This window comes from Centruroides sculpturatus, unplaced genomic scaffold (assembly GCF_000671375.1).
Source record: "Centruroides sculpturatus isolate CEXI.00-Female unplaced genomic scaffold, Cexi_2.0 scaffold942, whole genome shotgun sequence".
Taxonomy (NCBI): Eukaryota; Metazoa; Arthropoda; class Arachnida; order Scorpiones; family Buthidae; genus Centruroides; species Centruroides sculpturatus.
Window position 1 is genome coordinate 46,477 of NW_019385478.1, and position 14,479 is coordinate 60,955.

General features: G+C 28.6%; 1 protein-coding gene across 1 annotated transcript in view; it reads left to right on the top strand.

Moving 5' to 3' along the window:
- The window catches only part of LOC111639349 (transcription factor IIIA-like), a 42,291-nt gene that overhangs the window by 11,714 nt on the left and 16,098 nt on the right, over window positions 1–14,479 (top strand). The window contains exons 3-4 of the mRNA XM_023385218.1: window positions 11,380–11,485; window positions 11,564–11,646. Coding sequence (XP_023240986.1) covers window positions 11,380–11,485; window positions 11,564–11,646 — 189 coding nt within the window. The remainder of the gene's footprint in view (window positions 1–11,379; window positions 11,486–11,563; window positions 11,647–14,479) is intronic.

The following is a 14,479-nucleotide window of genomic DNA, read 5'->3' on the forward strand; positions in this document are numbered from 1 at the left end:
TTCCAGAAACGTTGAAAATAGTTCGTTTGACTAAACGTAAAAATTCTCTAATTAGTCTGGAAACGGGGGACCTAATTCTTGCATTTTGTGAAAACGGGTAAGATTAGCTATAATGTAATTATCTTAATCTTCACTATCGTTACTTTTTGCCCAGCGAAGCGGGTCCTTGCAGCTAGATTCTAGATTACTTAGAAAAACAGTCTTTTATATATATAAAAAAAACTATACTATTACATACAAATAAAAACCCAGCAAAGCGGGATCTTGCAGCTAGTACATAAATAAACTTTGAAACACACAATAATTTAATATAGAAAACTGGTAAATGCTAAATTTATTAACAACCAACTTTAGTAGCTTGAGTACGAACTTTAACATTTTTAATTAAGCAAAATACTTGCAGCTTTTACAATTCAAAAAATTCAGTAGTGAGTTGCTTAGTTTTTCTGGCACAACATTTGATGGTGCCATCTATTATCATATTTTATTATTAAAACTTTTTATGTTTTTAACTGTTATAAAATGGCAAAAAGCTTAGTTTTGAGGATAGGGATAGATTTTATAAAAAAAATTGTAAACAGTAATAACAAGTAAAATCATCATTAAGTCTGACCCTAGTGGAGATACACATGACCTCCTTTATCTCCCCACCCCTCAATCTTTAATCACCAAAATTTACTAGTATCAGTTCCTCTAATAAACAAACCTCCCTACAAAATTTCAAAAATTTTTGACAAAAAACACAGAAGTTATTAAGCTTCAAAGAGGGTGAACAAAATCGTGCCTCCCCACACACTAGCATCCATAAATACAGAAATTACCCCTGAATTTTTTTTCATTTCTTGCAAAAAGATTTTAAGGTTTTCTGAGTCTAAAAATGTAAAAATCTTAGGGATCATTTTTTGACTGATTGTCATACTTTTCCTCTGTTATATATAACATCCAGGAAAGTAAAAATTATTGATGATAATTTTAAAACTTAACAGTATTGCTGTCTTCTTGTGTTATATCAGTTTCAGTTAAACTATTAAATTTTATAATTTTTTAAAATTGAGTATCAATGTTATACAAATCTCTTTTTGTATTAGTTGGGTGTCAAAATGCTATAATTTTCTGTTTAAAATTATATCGTGCTTTATTTCATTTGATTAAATATATTTTATAATACTTGTATTAATAAAATAGACAATATAGTAAAAGTCTGATAAAATTTGCATACAAATATTGAATAAAAATATTCTTTGAAATACCAAGTTGCTATGATTAGAGTTCATTATATTTGAAACCATTTAATTATGCTTCAAGTAACATACTGTATTACAATTTGTGATTTATTTCTAGCTTTGCTCTATTGCATGATGCTGGAAAACATCATCATCCCTGAAATATATTGAACAAAATACTGGTATTAAATAAAATGTCAACAATTTAAATTTCCTGTTTTCTTTTGATTATAAAAAACAAAATTTTATTTTATTTGCACTTATTTCTGTTGCTAGAAGTTGAAACATTCCATAATTTAAGCTGAAGTCTTGTTACATTTAAGATTAATACCATATTTTTTAATAATTTATGAAATTATAATTAATTTTTTATAAAAAAATGTTCACAAAATCAGGTTTTAAAAGAAGACAAGATGTGAAGTCCTTTTTATTTCTTCTGATTTGTGAATATTTTTTACATTTATTATTGACCTTGATCATTATTTTTTTTATTAATTAATATATAATTAATATAATTAAAATATTTTACAAATTTAATTTTTATGTAAAATTTGAAACAATTTTCAAAAGAAAAATACTTTTTAAAGGAAATATTTCATTTTACCAACTTTTAAGTGTAATGGGTCACAATCTGAAAATTTCCTACACACAAAGGATTATTATTTTTTATGTAGTGTTTTTAGTGATAGGTGGAATGGAGATACTTCTTTTCACCAGAGACCATCTTTTGATGAACAGAATACTGTCTGGTAACTCTGTCCCTATTATGTTCTTTTCAAGAAACAAAATACAGAAAAGCGTTAATAATATTTTGAAAGGGAATAGTAAAAACATGATTACTAAAGGGCACTATTTAGCCTGAATCCAAAACAAATAGGGAAGAAAGTGCAGAGGGAGATATATAAAAAATTTGAAAAGTACTATAAATGCTACAATATACATATATATGAGGTCATTCTAAAAGAAAAGAACATTTTGACCTGACAAGCCATTCAGTTCTCCCACCACCCTCAACTGCTGCGTCATAAACTTTCCCATGTTTTTGCACCAGTCTGATGCTAACAGCGATCCACAATGATCGTTTACTGTTTACAGTGCGACTTTGAAATGTGTGACAAAATTAAAGATTCTGCCAAGTGTGAAGTTCATAGTGTAATAAGTTTTTTGAATGCGAAAAAAGTTTGCCCTATCGAAATTTACAGGCAGATAACCAAGGTTTATGGTAATGTGATGAATGATGCTTCAGTTCGAAACAAACAGTAGGGATTGTTGTCCAGAGGCATTGTAGCAATCTATGTTTTAACAAGAAGGTAAGCATTACAAATTTCAATTACTTTACTAATAAACACTTATATTTGCAGCAAACATAAAAATTACAGAATCTATGGAAGAAAATGTATGTCTGATAGTATATCATTCCTGAGAAAGTTTTTAATGTTTTGATTCCAAATTTTATTTTTAATACTGACTTAATTGAAAATTAATTATGTTCTATAAATATTGAGCATGAATGTATTTGCAAATGTCATATTAATATTTATAGCTTTAAATAAAGAATCTTCAAATACCGGATTAATTCATTCTAATGAATTTTAAAGACGAATCGTTGCTTGAGAAAAGACCCAGGGAAGGATCCGAAAACATTTGCATGTAATCTTACTCAAATTTAATACCGGTTAAAGGTTTGATGAGGGATTATTTTGTATTTTATTTATAACTTTATTGTGTAGTTACGAACCAATCAGCTAGCTGCTTCCTCAGTAGTAAGCAATATGGAGTGTTCTAATCAGTTCAGTAAAATAACAGATATCATCTATAATATTGTATACATTTTGTTGAATATTACATTTTACTTAAAAGTAAAATTTAATATTCAACAAAATGTATACAATATTATAGATGATATCTGTTACTACTGAGGAAGCAGATAGCTGATTGGTTCGTAACTAACTACACAGTAAAGCTATAAATATTAATACGACATCTCTGACATAAATCATCCAAGAATATTGTCAGAAAACAGATCACATTTTGGAGCTGCCTGCATGGAGAGTGAAGATAGAGTGACACTAAATGTTATCATAATGCAGTTTCTGTGATGTGGCTACTGCAACAGACTTTTCAATATAGTTTGATTTGCTGCAAGTTTAGTAAGATCATTAAAAGATTTGTTTATAATACAATGAATAAATTGGTATAGTTCTACTTAGGAATTATATATAAGCTGCATTTTATATAATAAGTAAGGATTTTTAACTAAAATTCTAGAATGTGAAAATTTATTCCTGAAGTTGTGGAATTCAAAATGAACAATTTCCTTGAACAGAACTTACTCAGCAAATTAATAAGAACATTCTATGATGGTTATTCCATATGTGTCAGTTTCAATCTGAAGATGATCTATGGAGTAGATCGAAAACATTCATTTTTAATAAACTCCCTTGGCAATGAATAAGGTGTTGGTTTTTTTGATTTTGATGAACAATTTCCTTAAAATAAATTAAAGAAAACATATCTGAGCAGTCAATTTAACAAAATCAAATCTATGCTTTTGTTTTCACACCTTTCAAAAGATTATGGAAGCCCTCAGTTCTAAATTGATGGAGATTGTTCTGAATTCATTTGCAAACTTTTGTGATGGAATTGGCCTTCCACTCTGTCATACACTTTCTGCTTTAACTGCTACTAAAACCATTTGATTGGTTACAGTTGGGTACTTTAAGCACATTATTTTTATGTTGAATGTACTGTGTTTATATCCCATGTTAGTGAAAGGCAACAGTTGTGTCTTGAGTGTAGTGGACCTGCCATATTTAGCCAAAACACATTATCTCCATTTGGATAGTGATTCCTCAAGAATACACAGTAGGATTAATTTCATTATTGATGCACTTTGTACTATATACTTTTGTGCTAATGCAAATTTAGATGGGAGCAATGAAGGTCTGAAACTGCTTGAAATGGCTACTTACACTAAAACTTTTATTGGAACTTGCTTCTGACAAAATCCTTTCCTTTATTGCAGGAAAAATTTTTGTTTCCCACAAGTTCAGAGTCATCTGGTGTAAAATAAGACTTATCATTTATAACAACATTCAGGTTGTATTTTGGGCCATGATCTCCCCTGTTCAATCATCACATTAACCTTATTTAATTTTCTAACTGCTTTGCAATATATTTGGGTGCATTAATTGTTTTCCTAATAGCATTATACCTTTCTTTTAATATCCTATTTTGTATATGGAATATTTTGAACTTTAGACTCAGCTTATGGAGAGACTAGACCACCTTACCAATACTGGAAGCAGTTAGGTGCTTATGTTTTGCATCAGTCATTATAACCCTTTTTTTTCCTATTTCCTTTAGCCTTAGATAGCATTTTCTTTTCTTCCATGCTCTTAATTAATTAATTATAATTTATATAACATGCATTTTGAATGCCCATACATTTATCAAAGTTTATTCTATTAAATTCCTAATATAAAAATTTAATATTTATAATATAATATTAATAATTTAATTTAAATATAAAAATTTTAATGATTTTTCTGTTTGTCATCTTTTATGCCTTCCATTTTTTAAAATCATTTGACTTTTATTTCTAAAAGTCAAATGATTTTCTAAAAAAAAGGAACATTCAAAATTGAATAAGCAGCTCACACACAACAAAACATTGTTCAGTTTCTTTTTGTATGCTTCTGTGCAGATAAAAAAATGAAAGAAATTATTATTTTTTTTAATTTGCATGTCTACAGCAGATAGCAAAGAAAATGTAATGATACTATACATTTTATATTAAAATATTATTGTATAAAATACAGAACAATAAAAACAAAGCAGTAAATCTACTATAATGAACTGTTAAGAGTAAGTTTGTAAGAATGAATTAAAATTTTGTGGTAAAGATCACCAAACTCTACTGTATAACAATGATAAAACACAAACACATCATGAAACAAACAAAAACAGATGATGGAAATGAAGTTGCTTCCAACTTCCCACTTTTTACTAGTGCAACTTTCAAATTTTTTACAAATGTGCTTCAAAGAAATTTGTAATATGTAGATTATTCAATTCAGATATCAAGATGGATACTAAAGAAGGTCATTTGTTATAAAAGGAATGTAATACATGAAGTTCAGATACTGTGCTATGGTTGTATTACTATATTGTTACTTCTGATTACTATAGCAAGTAAAGAAAGAAAATATTTACTTTGTATATTGTCACCATTATGTTAGCAATGTTCAAGTCAGGACAGACACCATCTGTGACTTTAGGCACACAGGAAATTTCAAATAATTATTGTGTGAGCAGTTACATATGAGGGAATGAATGGGCTTGGGACAGAGGAGGGAGTTAAGAGACAGCACACTCAGAAATAACGCACTTCACTATGCATTTAACCATGAAACAACAAATGTTTATTCTTCAAGAGACTAAAAATTACAAAGAAAAATGAAATAGAAGGAGAGCCTAAATCTTTGTGTGTGCCTATTAGAGAGAGAATATTTACAACAGCATATGTGCATTGATAAATACCTGGATTTGTGATGTTTGGTGGAATGTCTGGAAGAGGGGAAGGCTTGGGTATGATGAGTCCTGAATTGTCCATAATAATTAGTTCAAAGTGGCCAAGGTCCAATAAGTGGGGAAAATCAAGAAAATCAGTGGTAGAACATGACACTCTTCAAAAGGGTAGGCAAACACTATCTTGACCTTCCTTCCCCTCTGTTTTTATTTGGGATTATGCCTCTGCTATTCTGATGATATTTGGTAAAGTCATGCTGGAAGCTTGTGGTTAGTCCAATCCCCAATTTTTTGTGACACTTCCTTTGATGAGTAGTTTTTATTGGAATGTGTCACCCACGAAGGAAGTGTTATTGATAGGAAAATCTTGTAAATTTTGTTCATTGAATTTATTAATTTGGGCTTAAATATAATTTTCTTTTTTCTTGAACAAAAATTAGGATGGTTGAAATTACAAAAATATTAGCCTGGGTTTTTCACTGTCAATCTGAAATATTTTTTATTACACAAATACAAATACAGTAAAACTTTTAACTCAAACATCTGTAACTTAAATATTTCTTTAACTTGAAGAAAATAGAGCGCTTGGTAGGTCTCAATGGAATAGCATAAGGATTTAACATCTTCAACTTGAATTTCTTAATGCAAATTTTCTCCAAGTCAAAGTTTTTCATAGTTTCCATAGTTCAACACTGATCTCTATCTTTTATTCTGTGGAAACATGTATGTTACAAAATTGTTTATTATGCCATACATGTTATGACAAAGCTGATGGAAACTGTATATGCTATAAGCACAAAAACAGGCAAAGTATGTATGCTTATTAGCACTTCACAATATGTTAAAAAATTTGTTTAAAACAAACCAAACTGCTAGATATTAGCAATGTCGTTTATAATCTGTTAATTTATGCTGAAACTTATCAGGAAGCTCTTCATAAACAAAAAAAATCGCACCTTTAAAAAAATTTACTAAATAATAACACTTTTGATCAGCTTACTGACCTTTTTCAGTTACGATATAATAGAATGTGAATACAAAAATTTAAAAACAATAACAAGAATTCTAAAATAAATAAAAAAAATAACAGAAATCTTAGTTGAGATTAATAAAATAAATAACTACAGAAATGAAATAAAAAGTAAAAATAAACAAATAAATGTCCCTTAATAAAATTAGCTTACATTAAAGGACTGCCATGTGGTAGACAAGCTGTTCGCATCTCTATGATTGATGCAATCAGATTTTTTTTGTGCTGTAAAAATTTCCAATTTTTCTAGATATCTCATAGCATGTATATTAGATGTGGGTCTGATGATGGTTGCCTGCTCCCATTGTACAGTACTTGTATGTCCTGATGCTGCAAGTAAGCTGCCAGTGTTGTATTATTGAGATTTTTATCAATTGTGTATTTTTTATTTATTTTAGAATTCTTGTTATTGTTTTTAAATTTTTGTATTCACATTCTATTCTATCATAACTAAAGAAGGTCAGCAAAGCTGATTGAAAACTATTTAATAAATTTCATTGCAAGATTTTTTTAAAGGTGTGATTTTTTTTTTTTTTGTTGTAATCTATCTATCCAGTTGATACAAAATATATGACTCTTCATCACTTGGAAAGACTCAATGTCCTCTCAAAATTTTGATACTTTACTTGGACCAATGTCAGAATGTTTACTAGGTTGTCCCCCTAATTGTATTAGCTTGCTGACTCTCTTTATGTACACATCTCAGATGTAATGAGTGCATCATCAAACTCTTCAAATTCTTAGAAACACCCAAATATTAATAAATGTTGAAAAAACACAAAGTTTTTCTAGTCTCATCTATTGTAAGATGGGGCTAGAAAAAATATGTTATTCCAAGCTAGAGATCTCCTGAAAGGAGATAAAATTACATTAATTTGGTAGGACTTGGGAAAAGTCTGTTCCAAGAAATCAGCTGTTTGCAATCTATTAAAATGAGATTCTAATATATAGTCATTTTAGGATAGCTACATTTTTGTTTTTATTTTGTATTCATTGATGATATGCTTCTTATTTATTGTAAATTAATCTAAAGAATTTATGTTGTGTCTGTTTGAATTTCTGTAAAAACTATGTGCTAAGATTTAAATCATGTGTTTGGAATCTTTTATTGTACTTTTTAAAAATTTATAATTCAAATATTATGTACAGTACATTCTGCCGGAAAATGACATTTTGAAATGCCAAAAATACTTGTTTATGTTAAAAAATTTTCAAGTAAGTGACTTTAATGCTGACATTGTTGTTTTTTCTTAATCGGAAGAAATTGACTAGAGAAAGCAGACCAAAATTTGAAGTCAGTACAGGTAGCCCTCAGTTTACGCTGGCTCAATTTATGCCGATTCACAATAATGCCGTTGCGCAATTTGCCATTTTGCAGTGTAATTCCCCGATTTTCATTTCAGTGTTGACATATTTACTAAGCCGCAACATTGTACATTTGCTAAAACAAAGATTTTTATTGAATATATTTATTTTTTCAGTTTAATATTATTGGGTATGCATTAAATTAACATTACAATACTAATACTAGGTTCCCACGAGTCAAGTTATTAAATAGTCCAATAAATGTCATCCGAATCCAGAGCACTAATGAATGCGAATAGTTCGTATCCCGTATCAGTTCATTTAGGATGACACCTTACGACACAGTAGCACTTTCGGCGATCACAAATTATCGTTAGTGAGATGACATCTACTTCTCATTGGCCAGGCGATATCTACTTCTTGTCAGTTGGATGATATCTAACTCTCCTTAGTGAGATGAAACCAACTCCAATTTTTCTGCCCAAACTGACCTTATATGTGCGCTACAGCACCTGGTGGTCGACCAATCAGCATCTCCGCTCGTCTGTAGCTCTATTTCGGGTTAGTGTATCCTTTCAACTATAGAAAGTTTGACAGATGAACTTTGTGAGTTAGACAATGATTAGGAGTGAAGTGCAAATATAAAAAGAGGATCATTACATCCATTCGACCATATTCCAAAATTATTAATGAATGAAAACAAAAATAAAAAAAATTACAAATGGATACTTTTTTCCGAAAAATGTAAGAGATCTGAAACTTTGAAATATCATTTGTTTTTCTTAAGATTTTTTAATAAAAATGTTTCATTTTATTTTATCATAAAATACATTTCTAAAAATTAAATTTATAATATATGTATTTTGTATTATATTGTATTAATAAACAAAATTATTTGCTTATTTTTCATTATGTAGAACCTAACCCTATACCTCACTGTAAATATGGGTTCATTTTACATCAATTCGATTTGCACCGGCTTTTGTAAAAACGGAACTGCGGCATAAAGCGAGGGCTACCTGTATATACCTTGTTAATGGTGGATTTTTTTTGAAAATTTGAGTGGTAGACCAAAAAAGATTGTCATTGTGTTTTATTGATATTAAATACTCTAAGTTTTTAAAGTGTTCCATTTTCTTGGTCATTAATAAATTAAAATATATTCTTTTACTCATTTTGTAATTTGTGAAGTAATCCTCTATTGGTTCTTTTCTAAATTGTAAAAACTTCTAAATTTTCTTTTGTTTCAATTTATAACAGTATCATACCATGATTTTTTAAATTGAAGTAATTTCTTTCTGCCTTCTGATTGTAACCCAACAGATTCTTTCATGATTATTTCTAGTTGAAGATACATCTCATTCCCATTATCCATTGAAATTTCTGAAAAACATTTCATTTTACTAGATATTTCTAATTGAAATTTTTTATAATTATAATTTATTTTTTGACAAAATAAGAATTTGGAACTAGTTTTTTGGTGATAAGATGAAGCAGCAAAATTTGAACCATCAGAAAATGATCTACTGTATCACAGCTTGAAACTCTAAATATATAACTGATCTTCCATTATTTGTGACAGATAAATTCAGGTGGACTGTCACTCTGTATATGATTATTTAATGTACACAATTTCAAGTCATGAATTTGCTTTAATAGTTCTAGATCTATTTTGTTATATTTTTATCTTTAGATTTGTTCTGTTGAATATTAACTCATTTGCTCATTCTACCAACTATGTAATATAGTGGTTCTTAACCTTTTCAGAATTATGGAACACTTACAATTTTACAAGATTTTTGCAGAGCACAGTCGTATTTATATTGTATAATAAATTAAAAACCACATACATAACAGTTTACGTATTAGTCAATAGCAAATAATAATTAGTAAATGAAATTTTAAAAAATTGAAAATTGTCACAATTTTTTAATGGAATATTTCGGCCTGATGACTTTTATAAATGTTTTCAATATCTGGTCTTATGTGTGAAATAGCTACTCTCATTTTTTCTTCTATATTTGTTAGCCTTACATGTTTCTTTGTCTTAATATTCGTTAACTGCTTAGCACTCTAGAGCTTTTGTGTTTAATACTTAAGATTAAAAAAAAAAATACAGTAGAGCGTCAATTATCGGAAAGAATTCCAGTCGGCAAATTTAAATTTTCACCAGTGCTGTGGCGCTGCAATCTTTGGCTATGTCTTGGGCTACTCAAATATTTTACGTTTTTGATACTAAATTAACTTCTGAAGTATAATTTTTTATTGTTTTTATATTTTTCAATATATTTATTTTGTTTGTACAAAATAAAAAAATAATTTTTAACGATACAATAGTCTTCGTTAGGCTTAACATAGACGAAAATTCAACGTGAAGCGACACGCAACGGAGAAAAATGTCAAGATGGGATAGGTTAATATATTTTTTCGTACATAATCGGTTATCCGAAATATCAATTTTCCGAACAACCCCAGTCCCCAATTGATTCGGATAAATGACACTCTACTATAATAGACATTTTTCTTGAAATATGGGCAAATTGAATATACAGTAATACCCCAAACTTACGCGATAGGTGGGACCGAGCGATAACTGCGTAAGTCGGAGTATAATTTCGCAGTTTGTGTAAAATCCAAGTCAGATGTATGTAAGCTAATAAATGTTCTCGTTAATATCATCTTGTCTTTTGATTCGTTCACGGTTACAAGAAATCACCACATAGAGTCTCTCAAGTCTCTGTAGATATAACAAACACAGAAATAAATAACACAAAATAAATTGTAGCTATGTGTCGGTTCCGCGCTACACGTCTGAACATGTAAGCTGAACAATAGTGTGGGGGGAGTGAGTAATCAAGAGTTGTGTGGCGCTCAAACAAAAGACGAATTGACGAGATTTGAAAATTGTGTAATTCCGGGTTCACGTGAGTCGGGGTAGTGTAAGTCGAGGTATTACTGTAGTCAAATTTTTCTTTTGACTTCTTAAATGTCTTTCTGAAATAAAAATTGAAGTAGTGTTTAATGTCAAAGACATTAGATATTGATCTTAAATAAATAAATAAAAATATGTTGTTATTAATTGTTATAATTGCTAACAAGCATTATAATGATAATTTAGTAGAATGATGTCTTTAGAGCAGTTAATGGAATTATACATAATAATTTAAAACAAAATTATAAACTGTAAAGTATTAGATATGTAGTTTTATTGTAATAATGTATTTATTATAATTAAAACTATTTATAACTAAGAAATTATGTGTAAAGTTAAATGATTACTAATAATTAAAGAATTTCATGTTTTAGATGTCCATTTTCATCATGTGAAAAATTATTCAAAACTCAGCGTACACTAAATAAACATGTAAAAAATATACATGAGAAAAGAAAATATGTGGTATGTGTTTTTGCTTTTAATTTTGTTTTAAAATTGAATTTTTATAATCAATATAAATGATATATTTTTCATTTGGAGTGTTCAGTTTGTTCAAAACCATTCAGAAAGAATCAGCATCTGAAGAGTCATGAATATGAACATACTGGAATTAAACCATTTCTGTAAGTATCAATCAAATATATTTTAATTAAAACAATTAATGACTAATAACTGCATTAATGTAAATTGAAAATATCCATAAACAATCAAACTTGTATAAACTTACCATAGCAAATTTTATTTTGGCAGGTTTCCATTTTGAACAGGTTTTAGTATTTTTTTCTTTTATCCTTAAACTATACAGTATAAATTTCACACAGTTATGTTCATTTTTCTAGTAAAATAACTTTCACACAGGTAAAAAAAATTTTACTAGGTTTAATCCAAATTAATCCAAAATGATTCCAACTAAAGAATTGCACATTAAACTGGTTTCCAGTTCTTAGTAAAATTTAATGTAGAAAATTATTATGCTCTGAAAGTTTATTTAGACAAGTTTCTGCTTAATTTAGGTTCCATTTTAGACAAGTTTACTGCTATATTTATTCATTGATTAAACCTAATAAATACAATAGAATGACAACTTTGAGATGTTCATTGCTTGCAATGTATCTGTAAAAAATTTTTACCTATGTTAATGATTGTGTGAGGTCTCTCACTACAGTTTTTTTTTTAATGAAAAGTATTTATATAGTGAGAAAAGTGTAAACTGCACATCATCTGGGTTTAAAAGTTAGTGAAATAGGAATTTTTCAGATTTTTAATGAAATTTTAAATATAAGAAAAGTTGAAAAATAGGTGCTTTGGAGCTTGTGAGACCCCATATGACTTTGAGAAGATTAAAATTCTTATAGAATGATTTGTTTAATTTGCAAGCAAATTTAAACAAAATTATTTTTAAGATATTAGTAAGAAAACGTTGTAAAAATATCATTATTTAACAGCAGTAACAATAAATTTAACAATAGAATGTAAATTAATCTTTCTTCTTTTTGTTACATTTCACAAATTTATGTATTCACTTTGAATTCACATTCATATTTAATTTTTGTTAGTTTAAACATCTATTTTTATATTATAGACAGTTACAGTGGTGATGTGTTGATTAGATTTTTCAGACTAATTAATATTGACTCAACTAAAAATAATGCTTTAGAATTAATTGGGACAACAAAATCTTGGTTTCCTTCCAAATGTGTTTAGTTTTCTCTGTTACCATTTTTGCTAGTTTGGTGCTTTTTTATTATTATTATGTTTTGTTATGTTCTAGGTTTCTGTTTCCAAAAGTCTTTCTGTTGTTCTTAAACAATACAGCATTTTTAAAATTTTTCTTTAAAATCATTTTATATGTATGACTTTCCTCATATAGTTCACTTATCCTGTTGTTTGTGTAATCTGCACAAAGTAGGTAGTCATTATTGGTATTTTGATTAAGAGTCTTGATTATTCATAAGTAAATTTTTCTTTGTACTTCACAGAATTAGGAAAAATTTAGAGGGACCTAAGAGCTTTATTTAGTTAGGAAATGTTTTAAAATCATTTCAGATATACTTTTATTTTCATTTAAATATAATGCAAAGCATAAAATAAATTAAACTTATAATGTAGAAACTAAAGTCTATTTTCAATTGACCAATCTAACAAAAATTAAATTTGTAGATGTTAAATGGGTCAATTGAAAATAGACTTAGTCACTTAGACTTCAAGTCATACTGCCCAGCAACAACAGACATTAGACATCTATCCACTCTCTGCCTTTGCTATTATACTCTCACCTTTTGAAAATAAAAACCGAGGCAAAACTTAACGAGTGCCCGCCTGACAATCTCAGGAATACTATAAAAAAATTCTTTCTGTCAGAAAAATAAAAGGTCGGAATTACAAGTGAGAGTTTCAAAGTTTGGAGAAATACTATCCAATCATATATACCGAGTTGATCATCGATGTCAATGTCTCCTGCGCTCCAAAAAGTTTCAAATTGTTGTCTGAAGACAAGGGAAGGCCAATCGGAATTCATTATTTTATGTCGTTTCTTATTGTGTTTGTTCTGTGAGGTGTTCGTTATCCTGATCATGTGTTCGTTGTCTGAACATAAAAATCTTTTGCAAAAGTGTTTGTTAACCTATTCGATGTTGAAATTTTTATCTGTTGCCTGTGATGCCATGTTGAATTTTTGTCGATGTTAAGCCTAAAATTTTTTTTATTTTTAAATAATAATCGTGTTTACTGTATCATTAAAAATTATTTTTTTATGTTTCACAAATAAAATAAATATATTGAATAATATAGAAACAAGAAAAAATTATATTTTAAAAGTTTGTTTTAATATAAAAATTGTGACGTGTAGCGACATCTAGTATCAAAAACATTCCAATGTAAACACGAAAATATTCGAGATTGCTCATGCAGGTCAATGAGTTCAACACGAATATTTTCGGGAACAACATAGGACAGGTTAACTGAACTGTTCACTAACCAATCACCCATTGTATGTTGTAGCTCATTTCATAAATCTTATTCCAAAGCCCAATATTTTAGTAATGTCAAACAGTTCCTGGATTAAATCAGGCTACTTTACTGCTACTATTTTTAATTAAATTCTAAGTAATTGGTACTAAAGATAGGTAATTTAATGAGAGATGGTGCCTAATGCCTACCTCTAGTATTAAATTACTTATAATTTAATTAAAAATAGTAGCAGTGAAGTAGCCTGATTTAATCTGGCAATCATTTGGCATATCATAAATCTTGGCTAGGCTGTAAAAATGTTCAGTAGCAAGACCAGTCTGTTTACTTAGCAAATAGATTGTTTGACGAATGTTTGATAAGGTCACTGTACATTACCAAAACAAGGCTCTTAAATTTTATGAAACTTTTAGAGTCCCAACTAAATAATGTGCATTATCTGGCCAAGTTATATGAACTAATATGTGTGTTTTCTATTAGCAGCCATTT